Source organism: Sitophilus oryzae, unplaced genomic scaffold, assembly GCF_002938485.1.
Source record: "Sitophilus oryzae breed Bouriz unplaced genomic scaffold, Soryzae_2.0 scaffold_172_pilon_pilon, whole genome shotgun sequence".
NCBI lineage: Eukaryota > Metazoa > Arthropoda > Insecta > Coleoptera > Curculionidae > Sitophilus > Sitophilus oryzae.
In genome coordinates this window covers 2,279,550-2,303,210 of record NW_022146424.1, presented here as the reverse complement: position 1 = coordinate 2,303,210, position 23,661 = coordinate 2,279,550, and the positions used below count along the sequence as shown (strand labels likewise).

At 32.2% G+C, this 23,661-nt stretch overlaps 4 protein-coding genes across 5 annotated transcripts; 1 reads left to right on the top strand and 3 right to left on the bottom strand.

The window, feature by feature from the left end:
• The first annotated feature begins 3,777 nt into the window (after positions 1 to 3,777).
• Positions 3,778 to 6,909, top strand: LOC115881604 (mitochondrial chaperone BCS1). Of its 2 annotated transcripts, XM_030899151.1 has the most exons (6): positions 3,778 to 4,193; positions 4,250 to 4,389; positions 4,500 to 4,712; positions 4,764 to 5,097; positions 5,161 to 5,425; positions 6,882 to 6,909. In XM_030899151.1, the coding sequence occupies exons 1-5, from the start codon at positions 3,871 to 3,873 to the stop codon at positions 5,420 to 5,422; spliced, it is 1,272 nt and encodes a 423-aa protein (XP_030755011.1). In that variant the 5' UTR covers positions 3,778 to 3,870; the 3' UTR covers positions 5,423 to 5,425; positions 6,882 to 6,909. The 2 variants fall into 2 exon arrangements, with proteins under 2 accessions (XP_030755011.1, XP_030755010.1); XM_030899150.1 differs by lacking the exon at positions 6,882 to 6,909 and having other exon boundaries at positions 5,161 to 5,498.
• LOC115881605 (dynein regulatory complex protein 9-like) lies at positions 5,586 to 8,564 on the bottom strand. The gene is made up of 4 exons (XM_030899152.1): positions 8,062 to 8,564; positions 6,300 to 6,494; positions 6,069 to 6,200; positions 5,586 to 5,809 (listed from the first exon to the last, which is right to left on the bottom strand). The coding sequence occupies exons 1-4, from the start codon at positions 8,554 to 8,556 to the stop codon at positions 5,603 to 5,605; spliced, it is 1,029 nt and encodes a 342-aa protein (XP_030755012.1). The 5' UTR covers positions 8,557 to 8,564; the 3' UTR covers positions 5,586 to 5,602.
• Positions 8,565 to 8,576: 12 nt separating this feature from the next.
• On the bottom strand, positions 8,577 to 10,274 carry LOC115881606. The gene is made up of 5 exons (XM_030899153.1): positions 10,036 to 10,274; positions 9,844 to 9,964; positions 9,570 to 9,713; positions 9,291 to 9,442; positions 8,577 to 9,004 (listed from the first exon to the last, which is right to left on the bottom strand). Exons 1-5 carry the CDS (start codon positions 10,203 to 10,205, stop codon positions 8,794 to 8,796), a joined length of 798 nt encoding a protein of 265 aa, XP_030755013.1. The 5' UTR covers positions 10,206 to 10,274; the 3' UTR covers positions 8,577 to 8,793.
• A 3,131-nt stretch (positions 10,275 to 13,405) lies between these two features.
• On the bottom strand, positions 13,406 to 17,180 carry LOC115881666. Its single transcript, XM_030899242.1, has 5 exons — positions 16,826 to 17,180; positions 15,951 to 16,071; positions 14,019 to 14,165; positions 13,764 to 13,915; positions 13,406 to 13,706 (listed from the first exon to the last, which is right to left on the bottom strand). Exons 1-5 carry the CDS (start codon positions 16,990 to 16,992, stop codon positions 13,496 to 13,498), a joined length of 798 nt encoding a protein of 265 aa, XP_030755102.1. The 5' UTR covers positions 16,993 to 17,180; the 3' UTR covers positions 13,406 to 13,495.
• Between the last annotated feature and the right edge of the window lie 6,481 nt (positions 17,181 to 23,661).

The window sequence follows — 23,661 nt, the reverse complement described above, 5'->3', positions numbered from 1 at the left end:
CATTTTTTAATAAATGCTTATTTATAACAACAGAGACTTTAATTTGATAAGTTATTATTATATTGATTTCTGACTCAAATCCACATTTATTTATAATAATTTATTAACGAACACAATTAAGTATGTAATTAATTAGGATATGGGCGGAAATAATGGTGTTATATTTAATTAATGGTATACTCTTTTATAAAGATTTAAATAGTTTTTCTTTTTATGTTAATGGTTAGTAATATTATCGTTTTGCTAAAAACGATAATATTACTAGTCTGTACATTTTGTACATTTGTTGCTTTAAAAACAATCTAAAATGTCAATATTCCATAGATATATTGATAAAGGAGGTCTAAATTATAAGAAAATGCATTTTCTACGAAAACTTGAAGGGATAGGTAAAAAACGGTATAATACAATTTGATAGACAATTTAATTGTGCATCTGATTCTCCTAAAATATACAGGGCATTCCATTTAAATTAAAGAAGTTATTGCCGTTTGAAGCTAATAATTATTTAAAATAAATTTTTAGACACTCTGTATAAGGTAGTATTATTTTTACTATTGCAACATAATAACTGATCAATAAATAAACTTCATTAAATATTTAGTATTAAACCTTTGATACCCTTGGAGAAATGAAGCTTTAAAATTTTTACTGCAATTTCAGAAAATTGAAAATATTTCAAAAACGGTAAGGTTTAAGTATAATAAACCTTAATCAAATTTACCTTTATTTTAATCGTAGAAACTAAAAATGTAATAATATACAGGGTATTCCATTTAAAAAAATACAACTTTAATATTTTTTATTTATTTGGGACACTCTGTATCTTGTAAAAATATTTTTAAATTGTAGCTCTAATAGTCCTTCAACGAACCCCAAACTTACAATTTGTAAAAATCTCATCGTTTAGCTACAATACTCCGTGTCGTATGTGGTGAATAACCCTGTGTATCTAGCATTGACCGTTTTTGAGAAAAAAAAATATTTAAAATTTTTGTATGAAAAAACTTCCTGTCAAAAATATGTGTATAGCCTAAACCTCAAATTTAATGATTACCACAGCCACTGTGCCATAAAGAGAAAACATTTGGCTATCTATTTCAAAAATTAAATTGTTCGAATGTCATATAATAATGGCCGCAGCTGTCATAGAAATGAGCGATTAAAAATTATTATAAATAATTTTTTTGAAATGGAAACCCACTTTTTTTATTTCGCTAGTGAAAAGGCTTGATTTAGTTTTAAAGCGTATATTTTTCTTGATTTTAACCAGTAGCCTATGACTTTAAACGTCAAGTGATGTAAAATAATAGATCTGGCCATGTCATATTATAACGCTTTGTTCAAAAAGCAGAATCGTTTTCGGGCCAACTTTGCGCTGTATTTTTTTCGATCATACGGAATATTATGAATAATATCAAATTAGATATCAATAAAGAGCAAAAATACGAGATAACTTTTTATAAATACACCTTTTGAATTCTTAAGCAGGCAGTATTTATACTATAGGAAATTCGAATAATTCGTTTTCTGACAGATGGAAATAAATTGTTTGACACTTAATGTCAAAGGAAGCTAGATGAAATGAAGAAAAATAATAAAAATATACGTTTTCAAACTAAATCTTAAATAACTTAAAAACGATTTATTTTAGGTATAGGAACATGTATAGTTAACAAGTAATGAATTGAGAAACCGTTTCATTAGTGAAATAAAAAAAATGGATTTCCATTTGAAAAAAAATTATTTATGATAATTTTTTAATCACTCATTTCCTTGACAGCTACCACCATTATTATATGACATTCGAACAATTTAATTTTTGAAATAGATAGCCACATGTCTTCTCTTTATGTCACAGTGGCTGTGGTAATCATTAAATTTGACTTTTAGGCTATACAAATTTTTTTGACAGGTAGTTTTTTTCGTCCAAAAATTTTAAATATTTTTTTTTTCTCAAAAACGGTTAATGTCAGATATACAGTGTTTAACATCAATATTCATAGAATTTTACAGAGAATTTAAGTATGTATTAAAAAATGGGGGCACCTATTTAAAATAAGAAAGTTGCTGTCAACTTCCGGTATTTCCGGAAGTGCCGCCATATTGAAAATATGTTTAATCAATAGATCTCGTTGTAAAACAATGACGTGCAAAAAATCTCCGATCTAGATATTGTGGTTCTCTGTCTCGGCCACACACACCCTTTTAGGGGCGGATGCAGGAAATTATTTTAGGGGGGGGCAAAATAAAAAGTAATGTAGAATATGCTTTTTAGGACGCCATTTTTAAGCTAAAAGACTAAGATTTAACCCAATTTACAGATTTTATCAGAAGAAGAAAGGGGAACACATTCTACAACTGCTTATTTCATTTCTGTAGTTTCTGATGTTTTGTAGGTTTATTTTCTTAATTTTATCTTCCATCGTCATGTCATCATATTTAAGCTGAGCCACCACAATATTGATGAATAAATAAATTCTATATTACTTCGTTACTCTGAGGAATAGATGTTGCAAAATAAAAATCTACAAATTCCATTTTCTTTTCTGCGTGCGTGGGTCTTCACAATATGATGACGATTTTTTAATAAGACTGTAAATTCGCAAGTAGTCTTTTATTTGCACATTTGTAGGAATTTACGTATTTTCATTGTAAATCTATTTTTTAGCTTTATTAGAAATATAATCAAGTCTGATCAAAATATAATAAAATGTTTCAGAAATTAAGAAAAATTGCTAAAAAACAAACCAAAAATCAGAAAAAGTGAAACCCAATGACCTCTATCATTCTCGACCTAGTAATAACTTTCAGAAATGAAATAGAACAGAAAACCAGTTCATCATATAATTATTTTTTTATTGTTTTGCATTTACACAGAAAGAATAATTTTTTCCACATTAAAACTAACCCATTGATAATCGTACTATTGTTCGAAGCTTAATATATCCTGTTTTTTTTTTGAACAATGGAATTTACATTGTCTTATAGAAATATCTCAAATAGTATATTAATACAATAAACTATAAATTAATTAATATCATAATAAATATTTTTCTTTTGATCTGTCTTATATTTTTCTTCAAAATATTTCAGTGGGAGATCTATCGTGGGAATCCCGCATGCTCTATCACAAACCAAAGAATCTTTTATTCTTAATATTATATTTCGAAGTCGATATGGTGCTCATTATAGCGCGTGCTACCCCCATGTGAGTGTGACGTACCCATGGCCTAAAAAATAGGGGGAACTCTCTCACAACATATGCTATTTATGGTGGTACGAGGTGACATATCTTTATTTTCGATCTAAACAGCCGAAGTCATTATATCTGTCTTCGGTAATTAATATGCTAATCACTCCCTAGCTCAAAATATTACAATAAATATAATTTTATTTATTTTTTAAAATGTCAGTGTTCATGATCTGTATTTTTACTTTGTAAACTGTTCAATGAATTAGTTAGCTAGTTTTTAATTACTAAATATTTAACTGAATAAATGATATTAAACAAAAAAAAATCTTAATCTAAATTTCAAATGCTTTAATATTACAATGTTTGTATTACAACATAATATACACTACGTGGTTTGGTTGTTTATGTATTATTAAAAGAAACCATACAATTTTTTAATAGAAATCCAAATTAATTTTATTTTTAATCAAATCCTGACAAAACTTTAAAATGTTTTCAATTTAATCCTCATTCCTAATAATATCTCCCATCTCTAGTAGTGACCATAGACCATAGATTAAAATTAATCTGATGTCTATCTATCTACTTTTAGGTTATATTTTCTTGTTTTTGATCAGTTTTATATAATACATATAGAATATAGTTTAATAAGTTTATATTCCTAACTATCCACGATGTCTTTAATAGACTACATAAGTTCTTTGTCCGATAATCCATATTTTGGGGCCGGTTTCGGTCTTTTTGGCCTAGGAGCAGGGGCTGCCCTAATGAGAAAAGGCTATCAAACCTCATTAATCCTTTTCCGAAGGCATTACATGATTACCTTGGAAGTACCCTGCCGTGATAAGTCGTATCAGTGGCTATTGCAATGGATGACGACTAAAGGGGCCCGACAAACCCAACATCTCAGTGTTGAAACCAGTTTCGAACAGAAGGATAGCGGATATATCAAGACTAAATACGAGTTTATTCCTAGTATAGGCACGCATTTTTTTAAGTAAATAGACCCTTTAATATTTGAACTATTAGGTTTATTGGTGGTATTATTTGTAGGTATGGATCTACGTGGATCAGAGTTGAAAGAACGAGGGAACAGCATACTTTAGATCTTCATATGGGAGTTCCGTGGGAAACTGTACAATTAACAGCTTTTGGAAGGGATAAAGCTCTGTATTTTAGGATTCTAGAGGAAGGTGAGGTGTATTGTCTTGTTAGAATATGTAATTTTTATTTTAAAGTAAAAAAAAGTTTTTTTTGTAAATCTTTATTCTTTCATTGTTAATCTAATCTAAATTTTTGTTAGCTAGACAGATGGCTCTAAAGCAACACGAAGGAAAGACTATAATGTACACTGCAATAGGTAGTGAATGGAGACCTTTTGGACATCCCAGGAAAAAAAGACCTATATCTTCGGTTGTATTAGATTCAGGCATAAGTGAAAGAGTATTAACTGACTGTAGAGAATTTATAAACAATCCCTCATGGTATACAGAGAGGGGCATACCATATAGAAGAGGTACTAATTTAATTTCTATTTTTTTATGGTATGAATAAATAATATTTTTAGGATACTTACTATATGGACCTCCCGGTTGCGGCAAATCGTCATACATTACAGCCTTGGCAGGTGAACTGGACTTTGGAATATGTGTCCTAAACCTCTCCGAAAGAGGTTTATCAGATGACAGACTCAACCATTTACTTAGTGTGGCTCCCCAACAAAGTATTATTCTCTTAGAAGACATTGATGCTGCCTTTGTGTCTCGTGAAGATTCCGAACAACAAAAAGCTGCCTATCAAGGTTTGAATAGGGTCACTTTTAGTGGATTGTTGAACTGTTTAGATGGGGTTGCCAGTACTGAAGCTAGAATAGTTTTTATGACAACCAATTATATAGAGAGGTGAGTGTTTGTTTAAACCATTTAAAATATATTTTTATATATAATTATTTTGTATTATTATAGGTTAGATCCAGCCCTTGTGAGACCTGGTAGAGTTGACTTAAAAGAATACATCGGTTGGTGTTCAAAATCACAGATTCGACAAATGTTCTTGCGGTTTTATCCAGGTGAAAATGTGGACAAATCCTCTGAAGAGTTTGCAGAGAAAGTGTTTAGTGAAAAGAGAAACGTGAGTCCTGCTCAAATTCAAGGCTTCTTTATGTTCCATAAGCACTCTTCAGCTGAAGAAGTTATAAAAGATTATAAAACACTTTGGAAATTGTAGAATGTAAGTGTAAAATGATTTTATTTGTAAATAGATACTTTGAAAAAATAGTAAATACATGATTTTTCTCATTTAACAGTCATGTGTTCTTCATTTTATTTTTAAATAAGGTAGTATAATGGGTTATTTATGAATAAAACAATATATTTAAACCTCAACATAGAAAAAAAAATAGTAATATTACTTTTTCTTATCATTAGCTTTCTTCTTTCCTTTTTTGTCTTTTTTCTTTTTATATTTTCCAAAACCTTTTCTAACCATAATACCCCTCCACCAGGCCTGAATTTTTGTTGCAGCCCTATCTTTTCTTTCTTTCTCTTGGCGTTCCATTTCTTGTTGGATTTTATGTTCATTGTAATCATCAATGGCCTTCTGCCTAATAAAATACTAAAAGAAAAAAAACTAACGTTTAGAAATGCTTGGTAAATCCAATGTGAAATCATATTAAACAGATCATAAATTTTTATTAAAAAATATCGAACATTTCTTTTATAAAAATAATATGAAGAATATTCTATAATTTTTAACTAGATAACAAAACTAGATACTTTTAAAATAAATACATAATATACTAGAGAATAGCGTGAATTTGAGACTTTGTCTTTTGTTTAATTTTTAAAAATTTTATTTTAGACTTTCATGAAACCTTTTTTATCATTTCTGCTGTTTTCTCCTGTTGGGCTTCCTTTTTCTCCTTCAGAATCTTTATTTTTTCTTCCATTATTTGTAAATCATGTTCATATCTTATTTTCCATTGTTTAATTTCGTTTTGCAAGTCCTGAAATTGCAAAAGTAAGTGTGCCATTTTAAAATAACATTGTTTTATTATTTCTGCTATATTTCAATTCAATTAATTTGAATTCAATTTATAATTTACCATTTCAATTTCATTAAACATATTCCTAACTTCTTGATGAACTCTACTTTCTTTAGCAAAGTTTTGTTGTGTAGCTTTTATTTTGTGATTTATTTGTTCTTCTTTTTCTTTCATTGTAAAATCATTTAGTTCAGTTTCCGCTGTTTCCCAGTTTTTTATGTATGCCTCTTTTATTTTGCTCTCTTGTACAAAATCCTTCCAAAAATATATTAATATATAAAAACTTCATATCATATTTTATTATTAATTGGAAGTTTTTTAATAGTAGTGTTCTTTTTAAAACCAAGTATACAAAATATATTATATTAATGGATATAAACAGGACGAATATAGGTGGCTATATTAATTGATATATACAGGGTAAATTTTATAACTAAAGTTTGTCTAAAGAATAAGGGAAGAATTCGACAGACGGGATCCAAAAAATGACAGAAAATAAATTTTACTTTTGAATTATTATTTCCTTCTTGGAGAAACTTATTTTTTATGTTTTTTTTGCGTTATTTCCAGAGGACATACCATATTTTATACCAGGTACTTCTCAAAAGTGGCTCACCCCCTATAACTTTTTTATTTTTTCAGATGAAAAACGAGATTTGGTATGTTAGTATAGGACATAAATTAGGATTGATTGACGTATTCAATTGTTTTCGGTCACTTCCTGTTTCACCGGAAATGACTACAATTTTTGATCTAAAAAGCAAAACATACTATAACTTAAGAAATATGCAAATATAATTTATTACAATACTTACTACTAATTGAAGAGCACACGGAAAAAACAATGAAAGTACCAAAAAGGGGGGGGGGTACCTTTTGGTACCTCAATAAACGGGAATATCGATAACGGCCACATAGAAACAGGCATTTGAAAAGGGGAAAAACGATATAAAAGTCCATGCGTAATTTGAATTAAAAAAACGCTTTCCTGAACATTTATCATTTCTGGATACTCATCGTTTTTCCCATGTGCTCGTCAATTGTTATATTTACTGTTACATAAAATTTAGTAAAAACTATAAAAAACTTGTCAATAGCAGAACAAGTGGTATGCACGCATTTTTATTACCTGACGATAAAATTTGGACTTTCCAGGTAGGTAGTTAAAGTTAAATACAAACATCTAAAAAGCAAAACATGCTATATAAAAAAAATGCAAATAGCTTAAAAAATAATTTAATATGCACTTTGCCAACCGGTAAATACTGGCAAATCCAAAACATAATAGTAACGTATCTACTACTACTCTAATATATCTACTAAAATAATAAACTAATTGTTAAAAATAAATATTTTGTGCATATTTCGAGTAAAATCTTTTCTTTTTTTTAAAAAACAATTTATTCATAATTGGGTTTCCATAATTATAATATACTTAATATGTTTAATACTTTAATTATTATATACTTAATATCCTATACTATATAAAGATATACCTTCCTTCATCTTTTGGGCACCTAAAGAACGATATATTGTCTGTCATTCTACTTTCACAACCATCCACTGCACAAATATTTCCAGTAGACATTTTATTCACAATTCGAACAAAACAACTAAAACACTATTTTTGGTTCACCCTATGCGTCGGACCGAAAACAAAACTAAAATAAACTTGGAACGCTGTGTACACGTCGACCAACGGATGTAGACTGACCCAAGTCTACAAGACAGGCGGGGAGCGGCGGGAGGAATTTTGATACGGGCAAAGAGTGGGCCAACTGATATATTTATATTCTTTAAACTGTGATATAACATTATTTACCTCTATCTCATCTTTTAATTCTCCTATTTTAACCATTGTCTCATGAATCCTAGTCAAGAAATTTTCTTTTTCATTTAAGTATATGCTCTGTAACTTTATATATTCTTCTTCTTTACTTTTTGTGTTCAGTAAAAAACTGGCCTCATCCGTTTGAAGTTGTTTAAATATATTTACAAGAGCAGTAAGTTCAGTGTAAGTTCCATGTTCTTTAAGTTCTTGAAACGTTTTCTTTAGAGTTGCCTCAATAAAAGAACAGTCTTTCTGGAAATCTACCAAATCTATCTTTTCTTTCGTATCACTAAGTAAACCACTGGTTTGTATTTCATATGACGAATATAGTTCTTCTATACTTTTGTATTCTATGATAGTTTGTTCTCCTTCAGACCATCCATAGATATTCTTCAATATTGAAAGTTTATCTAGGTTCTCATCAAGTACACAAAGCAGAAGTTTTTTTGATAATTTTTCAATTGTATCATTATTTATTGGGTTCATAATTTAATAAAAAAAAATAACAAGAATTAGAAAATTTATTACGACCTGTATATTGATCAAACGTAAATACTATTTTTTTGTGTGCTGTTTGATCAATACCGTTCGTTTTGAAGTTTGGTATCTCAGATTTATTGTCATAATATACTGTATGATCAAACAAAAATGGCGTCACAGTCAGATGGTAGCCTATGCATGACCTAGTAAATGTAATTTACTATAGACATAACACACGTTTATCTAATAAAATAAAGTATTGTTGCCGGAATTTGGATGAAGAATATTGTTGATTATGTTGTTCAGATCAGTTACGATGGACTGCACTGGTGTATCAATAACGTTGTCCACTATTTTCAAAATGAGGTTATGGAAAAGTGTTGTCAATACTGTTGTCATAGCATCCAAGAGATAGTCCAGAACACCCAAACCAGTAATATCAATGTGTATATTTCTGAAATTATAAATAGAAATATTTATCTAAAATTATAGTATTTCAGTTTATTGTAACTCTTACAGATAATATTAAAAAATAGACTTTGTACTTATCCAATACTCAGTTGGATATTGAATTAGCTTTGTTTATAATCGTTTTGTCTCAGACTTGCCTTTGATGATTATTTTTTGTATTAGACAAAAAGAAGCTCATATGAGGATGGCAATGAGTAGTTAATATATTGCATAAAACTGTGATACAAGCGAAATTATTGTATATAGTGTTTCTCTTTAAAAATGCTTACCCAGAATGTTTCAGGTTGACTTTTTCAGCAAATACTTGGTAACTACTAAAGTTAAATCCAAGATTTAAATTCGCTTTAACGTCTGTGATTTTTGCTGTTACATCTCCTTTAACAGTCACCAAAAGAACTTTAGTTCTGTATTTGTATTTTATCTGAAATATATTATGCACTATAACTGTGCTATAACATTATTTTTTAGATTTTATATATTTTGTATTTTGTTAAGACTACATGGATTTAGGATAGTTCTGTTTATTCAGATAATGATTATTTACTTACCACAAGTTTTTCAAAGCTAATTGGTAGAGTTAGGTCTAATATTTTTGTATCTGAGTTGTAATATACAATAACGTTGTCATAGGTGCCTATAGTAGACAGTGATTCTAATGATCCTTCTGTTAGATGGAATGTGCTAGTGAGAACCTGAAACAGAAACAACTAAGTATAGTTATCTGGTGTAAAAATTTATGAGAATCCTTTATTCCTATTCTTCAAAATCTATTGTCATGTATTTTTTTTAATTTATTGTTTATGATTTTTACCCAATACTTACTTTTATTGATTCATCAGGAAGCGATACAGGATCTAAACCTTGTTCTAATATGAATGCTCCAACATTAGCCAAAATTTCATTTGCATAAGATGTAACATCAGCACTGTACGATTCTTTCAAACTATAACATAATATACATTACCTTACTTAAGACAAGATAATTTAATCAAAATAATATATTCGAGTATTTACCTATCAACATAATCTGTAAGAATTCCTTGTAGAAGTTTTTCTTTCAATTCAATTGGAATTACTTCATTTAAATTTACTTCAACTATATCATTTGTGAATGCTTCGAATTCACTGGTTTCTGTTCCCCAGGAAACTGAAATAAGAAAAAACAAGATTGCTATAGTTTTCATTTTTTAGGCGGAAAGATATATATTTTTTAATGAAATATGACTAGGTTTTTGTATATATGGTGTTAAAGATATCTTTGTGGTGGGGATGCAATAGATTAGATACCTAAATTATAAATATGTGAAGTGCTTGAAAGTGTTCTTTTAAGTGTTAAAATAGAAGATATTGTTATGATATACAGTAACTTTTTTAAATCAATTTCTTTGAAAATAGAGGATGTTTTTTTTGAAAAAGCTTTATTAGACCTTTCTGGAAAATTATAGTCTATCCAACCAGAGGATTGACAGTTATGTTTTCTGTAATTTTTTTGGATGTCTTTTATCGAAATCTTTTCTGACTCATTGAACATACTCTATACCGTATCTAAGTTCGAGTTTCTTGCACCACAATGTTGCATAAAGACATATTTTTTAAAATTTAACATCTGTGTTGATTTTAGGTATTGAAATACATCTAGTATTTGATAAAAGGGATGATTTTGTTGTTGATCAATTTTTTCTTCAAGAAATGACCTGCTCATATGTTTGCTTGTTGTGGATTTTAATCTCAACTTTAGTTTGCAAAAAAATTAACCTATGTTTTGAATCTTTAATCGGTTTAGTGACGTTAACTTTTCGGTTTCAAGCAACTGTTTGGTTTTTTGTTTAAATCAAATTAGAATATTTTTTATCATCACACGTGTAAAAGTCAGATATCGATCTGTTGTCTGTCTTCTTGTACCTATTTAAAATATTTCAAGTGTTTTCTATTACGTTACAGTATGGTTCGATTAATATAATCGATTATTTTATCTATGAGGTGATACTAAAACTTAATATTTAAATTATTAATATGTACCAGAAAACAATATGGAGCGAAATATGTATCTCGAATAAATGATGTAAAGATGCCAGAAAAAAATCAACGAAATTATAATAATACGACACCTACCCCAGCATCCTCCAGGCAGAAATCTACCCTATAGAAAGATGCGTAGAACTTATCTTATGTAGGAACTATAGTAAACAAGAAATATCCATCTAATCTGCCAAGCAGTGTTAAAAGCGATCAACTCAGTATCCATAAATTCGAAATGAATCTTAGAAAGGTTGAAAAAGTGGGGCTACTGGCTTTTGTCAAAAGCCTGAGACAGTAGAATGTAGAATGAGTAAGAGAAGTCCTCTTCCTTGAGTCATCACACAGTCTATAACCCATCATACCCCTGTTGTAGAGGGGACAGGTTATCCATCTCTAACAACAGTTCTTCCTCCGAGGGTACACATCCTTCCACAGTTGGAGTTTGGCCTCCCCGTGCCGCCCTTCACAGTCGAGGAGCTTGCCTCCGGCTGACGAACCCCGTGAGATGGAGGCTGGAGGATCTGTCTCCATTTTCTCCACCTCTTTAACTTGGTCTCTCCTTAGACCTGATACCGGTGGTGTCCCGTATCTATAATAGAGGATATGTCCCTCTTTCTCTATTGCCTCCTTGGATTTGAGGTCAATTCCTATTGTGAGGACCTGACCATGACCCTCCTCCCTCGAGTTGATGACTCGCCATCTCGATGTCCTTACATTGAAGTTCTGACCCTGGATAAGGCTCAGCAGGTAGGTGGTGTCTTTCCCCTTGCTCCTCGGAAGAACGACCGTGATGGCCGCCCCTTTAGGGATGTTTTCTCCTTTCACTACAACCAGTTCCGGCCTTTGCCAATTTTTAAGCTTAGGTGCGATTTCCACCAACCAATTCGCCGATTCTTGAGATACACAATCTATGAGGATCATGCCCACCCGAAAGTGTATTCCCACAAAACGCAGCTGACCTACATTTTGTAGATCGTTGTGTCGTGACCCGATCGCCACTACTTTGTCCAGTATAGCCTCTTCTAGAGACGTTTGCTGGTCGGTGGTCAGAGCAACCTCTGGGAAATCCTTTGGCAGCACTGCCATTTTCACTTGTCCAGCAATAGCGGCAAAGCTGGTGATACGTCCCTCCTTGCCTCCCGGTGTTGGACGGCTTTCCATCCTGGCTTTTTTCTGTCCCTGCCGGAGAAGAAGTGAGAGGTTCTCGCTCCCTCTCTTGCCCTTTGATGGAGATGGGTCAGTTTGTATCTTGGTTTCTTTACTCTCCCCTTTTCGGAGAAGTGTTTTCGCTTTTGCTTCCTCTGGAGCAAGTCCTTCGTGGAGCAGTCGGAGGTATCTCCGTGCTTCTGCTCCGTTAAGACCTACTCTCAGAGGATCGTCTAGCCTGCCTGGTTGAACCAGGCCGGGTAGACGAAACGGTAGCTTGTGTCGCTTATTGGGTCTAGAGGTAGGCTCCCGATCCTTGCTGGAGAAGGTGGTAGTTTGTGCGCCACTTGTGGAGGATGATCCCAAGCAAGTGTCAGCCGCCCCTCTTGTAGTTTCCTTTGGATTTGGTCCCATGGAACTTTCATTTGTAATGTTCCCAGTGTCGCTAGGGAGCTTCCCCACAGCTTCACCGGTGTTGTTTTTAATGCTAGATCTCATAGTGTTCTCACGAGTCGCTAGGGATAGTCGGTCCACTTCTACAGAGCCCCGCATGTAGAAGTAAGGGGTAAATACAATGGGGTGCCCCTTGATGCCCCAAGGTTGAGGCCAGTAATGGCTAATCCTCTATCTAGCCACGCATCCCTTTGACCTGGTCCCGCCATCGTAGGATTTAGGTTTTTGGTGAGGATGTCTCCTTTTGGTCCAGGCGGTTAAGCCAAGACCCCCCTCCTCACACCCTCTACCCGCGAGACATGACCACAGTCAGTAGAGGGTACCTGGTATGACGGACAGGGGTAGCCTCGTCCGGCATCGTTATATGTCTTGGTGCAATTCCCTGGCCACGACACTACAGCCAGAGACAAGACGATGAGTGAGATGCTTGTTAGACCAAGCCAGGCGCTAGGGGGATTCCCCCCAGCACCTGACCAAGAGTTTCCCCACCAACGACAAGGTCTTGCATCTCCTAGGGGAAGCTGAGACTGTATGATGGGTAAACAAACTCAAGAAAAGGAGACACAATAGACAATAGATCTATAAGGTGGCGGTGATTAAGTCCCTCTTCTCTTAAAATCTACATTTACAAGAGGATAGAACATATCAGTGACAGTTATAGTCTGCCACAGTATTTTTTGTATTTTCTGTCGTTTGTCGAAATATTCTCTGATTCGTCGGACAGGTTAACGGTGAAGGTATTAACGCTAGAAATAAAACTCTTATCTATCTTGAAGCAGTTATTTTTAAAATAAATACTTTAGAAAATAATCTAAATAGGTGTAAATACACCTCTCCAAATTATAACTCTTTTTCTTTACAACATCATTATGTTTGAGGTAGAGTTTGGATGTAGGATACTATTGATGACGCTGTTAATTTGCGATACCACCGATTGCACTGGATTATATACAATAGCATTGATTATTCCCAGGATTAAATTGTGGAACAAGGTGGTAAGAACACTACTAAATGCATCTATCATCCAGTCTAACAATCCCAGTCCGGTGAATTCAAAATCGATTTTTCTGGAAATAGAAAAAGATATGAGAATATTTAACCCCCAAAAAAAGTTAGTCTAATACCCAGAGCTTTTTACGTCGATCTTGTTAACAAACGCCTGGTAAGTGGAGAAGTCAAATCCAAGATGTAGGTTGATTTTGACGTCTGATATCTTGGCTTTGATGTTTCCAGATATCGTTATAAGTAGGTACGTGTATTTGTATTTGTAGGTAATCTGAAAAGTGTACAAATAAAGTCAACTTTCTAAGTTTTAAAAATATTGGCATTTTGAGATTTGCCTATTAAATTGCTCGATTGTCTGAAATTTGTTTACTTACTAATAGAGAGTCAAAACTGAGAGGCAAAGAGAGTTCCAATTTCTTAGTGTCGTTGGAGTAAGTAACGTATACATTTTCGTAGGTTCCTATTGAAGACAATTCTTGTAACCATCCGTTGGTCATGTTTATTTTCCCTAAAAGGAGCAGCTAAAAATGATATTGGCATTAATTTTAATAAATTCTTAAACGTAGATTATATTTTTAGTAGGGTTGCCACCTTTTTGCAAAGTAAAAAAAAGGACATTGGACTATGAAAAAGGAGGGGAGGAGGGGGGGGGGTGTTAAACCGTTGATTAGGAACCGCTGATTTAAAATTGCTATTTTAAAATTTGAAAAGATTGGTTAAAAATAAAGCCTAAACCTTGCCTAAACCTGTTAAGATTCGGCGTTTAAACTAAAATTTCAGATTAAATGGCGAGTCCTAAATAATGTTGCCGATTCTAAACAATAGTATATTCGTTTCTCAAATTAGTCAAAATAACGGAGTTATTTTAACGATGTACTTAAACAGCCGTTAAACGGTAGCCTACTAAAATGCCGTTAATAGATATTGTGACGTCGTTCATGTCGGCGGAAAGTAATGCCTAGCCTTAAGCATTTTGCAAGAGCACCTGTAGCTCAGTGGCTGAGGCTATCGCTTCGTAAGCGAATGGTCCGTGGTTCGAATCTCACGCCGACCAAGATTTTTTTATATTTTTTTTGCTTATAGCGTGATCTTATTGCATTGGTTTCACTCTTTTGGTTGGATTGGTTTAGTTATTTGGTGGGTTGGTTAGCGTGGTTATTTGGAGGGTATTAATTCATTGGTTAGTTGGTTATTTGGTGGGGTTGGTTGATTTTTACTAATTTATATTTGTTTTTTATATTTTTTATCAGTGTCGAGGTTAGTTGCGTTAAAATTTTGAGAACCACTGGATCTTTTCTGGATTTTCTTTCTTGTAAATTAAATTTAATACCTATGTTGCCACATTATTACAAAATTATCTTTTTTAACTAAAAACTAAAAAAAAATTTCGAATTTTCCAAATTATTTTTCGCGAAAAAAACCTCATAGGCGTGTTTCTGGGGTTGAACTATACTACCAGTTAAAATACTTGCACTTATTTCTGGGACACCCTGTATATCGAGAAATTATGGTTAGACTCCATATTACACTCGTTGTATTTGACACTTTATGTCAGTTTAATAATATATTTTCGTACTTTTGTGCTTAGGCGTAAAAGTGCTTTACTTTTTTATATTAAATAACTTTTTTATATTGCAATCACGTCGCAAAAATTAATACTTCTATGACGTTTAAAAAAACATTTATTATTATATAATATAACAAGTCTAATTAATCAAATTTGTATGAAAGACAGAGTCGCCAAAGAGAGGGCCAGGGTAGAGGCCGTGGCAGATGACCCACCACTTGTGACGATCAACACACTGAAGGAAGCCATGGGAACTATACTATCAAGGCTAAGCAACAAGAGACTTGGCAACACCGTGAGGACTGCGCTACAGCTCGAAGACTGTGGCCAGTGGTATATAGCAAAAAGACAAAACATCTACTAGAGCACAAAAAGAATCTAGTACACATAATTGTGTAGGTGTCATCACTGGAAACTTCCCCACGGGAGTAAACCTCGTGAGCTGAAAGGTTTCCAACGATGACTACTGCAGAGAACATCAGCCAACATCAGCGACATCGGCAAAGCAAAGAAAGAATGAGAGGAAGGTTTGATACAATAATACAGGGGTATCGTAATGGCCCCAATAAGGCCTCCGAAAGAGGGATCAAACAGGATCCCAAACTCCAGCAACCTAACTTAACCTAACCTGTAGGGCATTAAAAGTGAAATTTGGTATTATATCTTTTGGAAAATTGTTTTTTATTCCAAATAACTTCGGAAATAGTCGGATAAGATCTTTGTTTTTTATCTAACTTACATCAACTAGTTCATCGGATAGTTCCATAGGATCCATACCGTTTTCCACCAAGTAAAGACCAACATTATCTAAGATTTCATTTGTATAGTTTGTGACATCAGCTTCTAACGTTTCTCGCAATCTAGAATAACGATTATGAGAAATAAAACTGGCGCAGACGTATAACTGATTAGTAATTGAGGTAGGTATACTATACAGGGTGTTAGAAAAATGCATGTCCAAATTTCAGGAGGTGATTCCTGATAAGGAATATAAAAAATGTTTCTATAAACATTGGTCCGGAAATTAAAAGCTTTATAGATAAAACGTTAAGCGATCAATATTTGTGCACCTATTTCATATTTTGGTGCTTTTATGTTCAATTTGTTTTTGAGAAAATGGTATACTTTAAATTAATATAATGTAACAGAAAACAGTTACATATTAAGTTTTGGGCCACTATATGACTGATAACAACTAAGAATAAATTTTTTGATTTACAATACTTTTTTTTATATCACACAAAAACTAAATGGTATATTGTAAGAAAAGTCATTTGCGTGGTTTTTCTCAATTATTTTCGATAAGATTTGGCGCCATTGAAGTTAATTTAATTTAATTACACATAAAGTATGCTATTATTACTAAAAATAACATTGACACATTTCAAAAAAGTTGGCTACAGGGTATTGAAAATAATTATAATATAAATCTCTTTTTTTAACACACATATTACCGACTCTTAGAGGAAATGTTTTCCTATTTTTTTTGAGGAATCATCTCCTGAAATTTGGCCGTGCTTTTTTGGAACATCTTGTATATCGCTACAAAATTCAATAGATTATGCTTGTCCGAAATCAGAGTTATTAAAGTTTATAATTAAAGCATTTCCTTACCTCCAACTGCGAACAGATTTGAGAACTTCCTGTTTAATCTCACTAACAAACTGTGTATCTGCCAAATCTAATTCAACTAAACCCTTAGCTTTAATTCCAACTGGTTCATTTTCAGATCCAAAAGAAGAGGAAATACACAACAAAAATACCACAAATAGAACTCTCATTTTAAATCGTTAAGTTCACACCTTTACTGAAGTATTTTCTCTCTTTGAATAAAATTTTATTATAACGTAATAATTTAAATCTATTTTTTATCTAACGAATGTGAAAAAACTTGAATAGATAATTTAGCTGTCATTTTTAGCTCAATCTGTCTTCTTGCATCACTGTAATTGTGAATAGATATATAGTTCAAGTGTTTACATCAATTGACTGAAATTCAAGTCTTGATAAGACACACAATTAAGATTATTATCGATTTAATTAATAGTCTAAGAGCTAGCAACGTTTTCGAGAAAGTATTTTAATGAAGCTAGCTCTTTGATATATATTTTACTATGCTCTCTGGAACAGCATGCGGGCCGTCTGGCTGCCGATACAGGTTGCGTGTACTACTGCGCATCGGAGAAAGATTCTATATATTTTTTATTTAGTCCGTTCAATTCTAGTATTGAATATAAATCGAACAAGTCTCCATAGCGCAGCGCGCAGAGGAACTCGGACTCCTCGCTTCATAGGCGGAACCTGGCGGAACCTTTTTGCTCCGTGCTATGGAGACTCGCTCGGTTTATATTTAATACTAGAATTTAAAGGACTAATAAAAATATATTATCTTCTTTCAATGCACAGTAGAGAACACCATAAAATAATTAACTAGAAAGAAGTGTCAACTCTGTGTTAAATCGTGGAAACACGATACGCCACCGAAAGCCTTCGTTGTCGTCTGGAGAACTAATTTTTCAATTGACAGGTTAACATGATAAGGACATGATGGCTTAATTTTCACTTCCGTTTCCGGTTATTCAATGGCGGGCCCTCTTTCAGTTCAAATGTATTTTGTATTTTTTCTTTTCATAGATAAAACCAAAAAATAATTTATTCACATATATTTATTTGAAATATGGAACAACGTGACTAAATAAATATAAAAATATAGAGGATTGTATTGTTTCAATACCAATTAGTTAATTATATGTACTTTTAACGTAAATTAGTTAAGGTATAAGCATGACTTACAGTAATTTGTAAATAAACACACGTATTCGCAGACTTCAAGGACAGAAAAGGGACACAGGGACATGAAAACGGGAGCCTTATACAAAAACCTGAAAACAGAAAAACAAATTTTTTTATACTAAAATTAACAATGTAAAAATATCAATAGGTATAAAATATAAATATACTGTTTAAAAAAGCGTCCATTATTCCCAAAGAGACCTGGCTTATAAATCAAAAAGAAGCAAAAAGAGACTTTTAGTCGGATAACATAATCAGATTATCAGTCCGATTTATTGCATTATTGACAATAAATCGCACATATTGGAGATAAATGATGTTGGCTATAGTTAAAAATGATCTTACCTTGCTGTAAATTGTTTCCATTTTCAAAAAAATCGCCGATCAAAGAGATTATAACACCATTTTCTTGCATCTAAAAAATGTAAAAACAGTGTTTATTTACTACCTATTTTTCATATACATGGGACATACCTACTACGGCAGAAACGTCATTTTCTCCAGGATTCTTCATGTAATATATATTTTATATACTTTATTACCTTTATAATTATAAATTTCAGCCGAAATATTAAATTGAACTTCCAAAACGAAACTAAACGGAATGAATTAAAATGGCGTCGAATATTTTCGACACAATTTTCGAATTTGTTCTAGAACAAATCTGAAGTTGTCTCTGAAACTGAAATCTGTCAATTCTAAACTGTGAAGTTAGACAATAGTTAGACAAAAACAATGCTGTCCTTGTCTAGGCGGCCATACTTGTCGTGAGGAGAATGACAGGAATGACACTAATGACTGTTTCCAATTTTCCTATTTCACTGTCACCCCCCTGGAGAACACAACGTTTACCGGCAGCCAGACGGCCCGCACGCTGTTCCAGAGAGCATAGTAAAAGATAAATCCAAGAGCCAGATTTCTTAAAATACTTGTTTTCTCGACGTTGTTAGCTCTCGTACTATAATAATTATAAAACAAATTAATATCTATTACGTCTATTAAACATTCTAACTATGCCAGCGTTTGTATAAAAACTGGATTAGTATATTGTTACTAAACCTGAAAGAACCTGCGAAGTGAGACAAACAAACAATCGAGCAGAATAGAGCAATAGGAACAGAGAACCAAGGAATGGGACTATTGTGTGTTCATATTGTCTTTACATTTATTTATTTTGATGCTATCATAAGCATCTAATTACTGTGGAATTTCAGACATGTGTAAATAATTTGTTGATTAATTATAAATTATTATGAACGTCTATAGAATGATCTTTATCAAAGATATGTTAATAAATAATAAATTATTATTATGATTATGATGCCCACAGATGTTTGTAAGCTGTTACTTTTCTAATGATACTAAAATTTGAGTTAATACATTTGTTAAACTGTGGCGTCCTTTAAGTGGTTTATTAGGTAAATCTAAATGGTTTGTGATAAAACTGAAGTACCAGTGTGTTTGTTTTGCAAATAGGTTTTTACAAAATAAAGGAAGCGGCTTTTTATATTTTGTTCCGATATACTTAATAGTCTCAAGCGTCTAGTCTTGAGATTATTCATTTTTACGGCGTATGGAGTTAAAAATAAATTAAAATTTAATACAGAGTACGATTAAGAGATAGACGAATCCGAGGAAGAAACCCCTTAAAATATTTAGGTTTTGGGTATTACGCATTTAGGATATACCCTGTATAATAATGCATAATCTTAGAAAGTATGATGTATATATTGTTAGCATTGTTAGTATATAACACAGAGAACATATAATCATGTTCTCTGTGTCTATAATGCTATGAATAAGAAGACTAAAGAAGGAGCATAATGCTATCCATGTATTCATGCATGGTGGGCGGAAAAGGCACTCTAGGGTGGGGATCCTTGACAGTTCTGTTTGACGATTCATTTGACACATTTGAATTTGATTTGAAATTTTGTGGATTTGTCAGTCTTTACGGAGCTTATTTTATGTTATTTATTATTTATTCTACTACTGATAGTTGTATAAAGGTAGTAAATCTAGATGGAAATTGTGGCAGAACTTCAATTAACAGATCGCGATTTACCGAAAGAGACTCTAAAATAATTGGTTGTGTAGCGTGCGGTAGATCTCGGCAAAAATCGAGTGATATAATGGAACAACTTTTCGGTAGTAAGTGACTATAGAATATACATACGTGTAGTAAACCGATCATTTATGAAATTCACTTAAATTAACTAAATTATATATTTTTCTTGCATTTTAGCTTTTATTTATTACTTGTCAAAGATTAGATGTCAAAGAATTTAGATACGTTAATTTGACTTACCTGCTTCAGTAGCGTATCGGATGTTTGTGTTAAATACTTATTATAACTTATCTATTTTTATTAGAATTATATATTTTTATAACAATTTTAATAACTACCAACATTTATTCACAACGTAAAATAAAACAACAAATTATTGAGTCTACCCCACGTCTACCCTACATCATAGTTTTACATTTTTTAAATAAAATTAGAACGACACTGATAAACCGGAATTTAAGTCGGCCATATTTGAGGCCCATCGCGGTGTACCTAAGATTTTTGATATGCTCCTTCCTTAGTCTTCTTATTCAAAGGAGTTTATAATAATAATAAAGCACTAAATAGGTAAATTTCTGAAATTACAACTTCATTTGACAGTTATCTTTGCCTGACTTTTGCTCATAGTTTAATACAATTGTTTTAAGAAAGGAGAAATATTTAAAAGAAATCGGGCGATAACTCGTAAACGGGTATATATTCCCATAGAAACATTTTAATGTTTTTTTAATTTTCTCTAAAACGACATGGAAATTTGTAAGCATTTTTTACGAAGAATTTACGTTTTCTAAGATCAAAAATATCTAAAGTTATTCCTCTTGTAAATGTGGGTTTTAGTGCTCTTCAATAAAAATATAAAAAATTAAATCACCACAATACACCAAAACACTATTCGAATCAAACACCCAATTAGAACCCGTAGGTATATTTTAAAATAACTTCTTAATCATTCGACTTTTCAAATGGTAGAAAGTCTGTAGTCTAAATATTTTTTCGATACTGTTTGATAGAGAGTTATCCCGTGATCTAAAATTAATTTTTAAGAATGTCAATTATAAACTTGTGGGATAGTGTAATAATAAATACAAATTAATTAATTAGGTAATCCAAAGGATAAAACACCTCCACTGGAAAGATCGGGTATTTATGAAATTTCTTGTAAAGATTGTAATCAGAAATATGTTGGGCAAACTAGAAGATCAATAATAACTAGATTTAAAGAACATTTAGCTCAGATAAGATATGGTAGACCGGATAAATCTTGCGTTGCCGAACATATTGTTGATAATGAACATTGTATGTCAACACATTGTCAAATTACAGGCAATTAGATGCATATGAAAGCATTAGAATTAATAAATGTAAAGATAGTATGAACAGAGTCAACGGTCCAATTCCTTCAAGTTCAAGGTTCCTACTACTCTAGTGGCAAAATTATTTGTTACGCTCAGTTGGCTCTGACTCGGTTGGCTAGATTTTGCCACGCCCACTCGTTGCCCACTGATATATAAACGCTCAACTTGTAGATTGTACTTTAGTTTATAATCATCTGCTGATGATGCTAACATGGTTAGCGAAACGCGTTTTCAACAGTGTAAAAGTAAAAGTGTTTTGGTGTATTGTGATGATTTAGTGTTTATATTTTGCTGTGTAACACCAAAGGTCCCAACCCTCAACTGTAAGCTCTTCAATAAACTTAAATAGAATTAAAGGCTTCCCTAAAATAATTAGGGAAGCTAATAATTGACCCCATTAAAATTTACATGGGATTTCCTATGTCCCGCTCGACGATGCAAAACCCGGTATAATATCTAGAGACTTTACAGCTTACATCATATGCTTTGACTCTGACATAACCTATTTGTCAACATTAACTGTAACTTTGACACCTGCGTTTGACACCAATCAGTTTCAATTCAAAGTTTCAATTCTCTGAACAATGAATTTTGAAGATCCCGTAATACTTGAAGCTGTACCCGTACAAAACTTAAATGTCAGTAGTTCTGCGTTTGATATCCATAGAAGTGGAAAAACTCTTCAAGATAGGCTGAACGGCAACGGATTGTTCTGTTTTTGGCTGACTATGTTATTGCTGTTATCTGTTACGTCCCTTATTGTAACCGTTTTGGTGTTGGCTCTCACGAGAATAAGATGTTTTTAGACTAAAATGTGTTCGAAAATTTTATCCTGGTTTAGAGATATTTTACTATTTTAATAAAATATATATGATTGATTACTTTCTCATATTTTTATAAATTCTGTACTGACTGACTTACGACTTTTGTGTGTTTATTTACTCACTGGTATCAACCTATTCCATAATAGATTTTTTCATATCCACATTATGTTATACATGCAATGAATAACTCTTTAGATTAGAATCTTTGAATAAGAAGACTAAGGAAGGAGCATAATGCTATCCATGTATTCATGCATGGTGGGCGGAAAAAGGACTCTAGGGTGGGGATTCTTGACAGTTCTGTTTGACGATTCATTTGACACATTTGAATGAAATTTTGTGGATTTGTCAGTCTTCACGGAGCTTATTTTATGTTATTTATTACTTATTCTACTACTGATAGTTGTATAAAGGTAGTAAATCTAGATGGAAATTGTGGCAGAACTTAAATTAACAGTGACACTATCGCGATTTATCGAAAAAGACTCTAAAATAGTTGGTTGTGTAGCGTGCGGTAGATCTCGGCAAAAATCGAGTGAAATAATGGAACAACTAATGAGCCTGTTTTCGCTAGTAAGTGACTATATAATATACATACGTGTTAAACCGATCATTTATGAAATTCACTTAAATTAACTCATTATATATTTTTTGTTATTTTTCTAATGATACTAAAATTTGAGTTAATAAATTTGTCAAACTGTGGCGTCCTTTAAGTGGTTTATTAGGTAAATCTAAATGGTTTGTGGTAAAACTGAAGTACCAGTGTGTTTGTTTTGCAAATAGGTTTTTACAAAATAAAGGAAGCGGCTTTTTATATTTTGTTCCGATATGCTTAATAGTCTCAAGCATCTAGTTTTGAGATTATTCATTTTTACGGCGTATGGAGTTAAAAATAAATTAAAATTTAATACAGAGTACGATTAAGAGATAGACGAATCCGAGGAAGAAACCCCTTAAAATATTTAGGTTTTGGGTATTACGCATTTAGGATATACCCTGTATAATAATGCATAATCTTAGAAAGTATGATGTATATATTGTTAGCATTGTTAGTATATAACACAGAGAACATGTAATCATGTTCTCTGTGTCTATAATGCTTTGAATAAGAAGACTAAGGAAGGAGCATAATGCTATCCATGTATTCATGCATGGTGGGCGGAAAAGCCACCATAAAAGCTCTCTAGGGTGGGGATCCTTGACAGTTCTGTTTGACGATTCATTTGACACATTTGAATTTGATTTGAAATTTTGTGGATTTGTCAGTCTTTACGGAGCTTATTTTATGTTATTTATTATTTATTCTACTACTGATAGTTGTATAAAGGTAGTAAATCTAGATGGAAATTGTGGCAGAACTTCAATTAACAGATCGCGATTTACCGAAAGAGACTCTAAAATAATTGG

Excerpts from the sequence above, each read along its gene's own strand:
- LOC115881604 (XM_030899151.1), top strand. The coding sequence starts at position 3,871 with ATGTCTTTAATAGACTACATAAGTTCTTTGTCCGATAATCCATATTTT. Across the intron at positions 4,194-4,249 it reads ATAGGCACGCATTTTTTTAA|GTATGGATCTACGTGGATCA; the intron begins GTAAATAGACCC and ends TATTATTTGTAG. Across the intron at positions 4,713-4,763 it reads GGGCATACCATATAGAAGAG|GATACTTACTATATGGACCT; the intron begins GTACTAATTTAA and ends TAATATTTTTAG.
- LOC115881605 (XM_030899152.1), bottom strand. The coding sequence starts at position 8,556 with ATGAACCCAATAAATAATGATACAATTGAAAAATTATCAAAAAAACTT. Across the intron at positions 6,495-8,061 it reads AATTAAAAGATGAGATAGAG|GATTTTGTACAAGAGAGCAA; the intron begins GTAAATAATGTT and ends TATTTTTGGAAG. Across the intron at positions 6,201-6,299 it reads TGTTTAATGAAATTGAAATG|GACTTGCAAAACGAAATTAA; the intron begins GTAAATTATAAA and ends TTGCAATTTCAG.
- LOC115881606 (XM_030899153.1), bottom strand. The coding sequence starts at position 10,205 with ATGAAAACTATAGCAATCTTGTTTTTTCTTATTTCAGTTTCCTGGGGA. Across the intron at positions 9,965-10,035 it reads CTTACAGATTATGTTGATAG|TTTGAAAGAATCGTACAGTG; the intron begins GTAAATACTCGA and ends ATTATGTTATAG. Across the intron at positions 9,443-9,569 it reads TTAGCTTTGAAAAACTTGTG|ATAAAATACAAATACAGAAC; the intron begins GTAAGTAAATAA and ends AATATATTTCAG.
- LOC115881666 (XM_030899242.1), bottom strand. The coding sequence starts at position 16,992 with ATGAGAGTTCTATTTGTGGTATTTTTGTTGTGTATTTCCTCTTCTTTT. Across the intron at positions 14,166-15,950 it reads TATCCGATGAACTAGTTGAT|CTGCTCCTTTTAGGGAAAAT; the intron begins GTAAGTTAGATA and ends TATCATTTTTAG. Across the intron at positions 13,707-13,763 it reads ATCGACGTAAAAAGCTCTGG|AAAAATCGATTTTGAATTCA; the intron begins GTATTAGACTAA and ends TTCTATTTCCAG.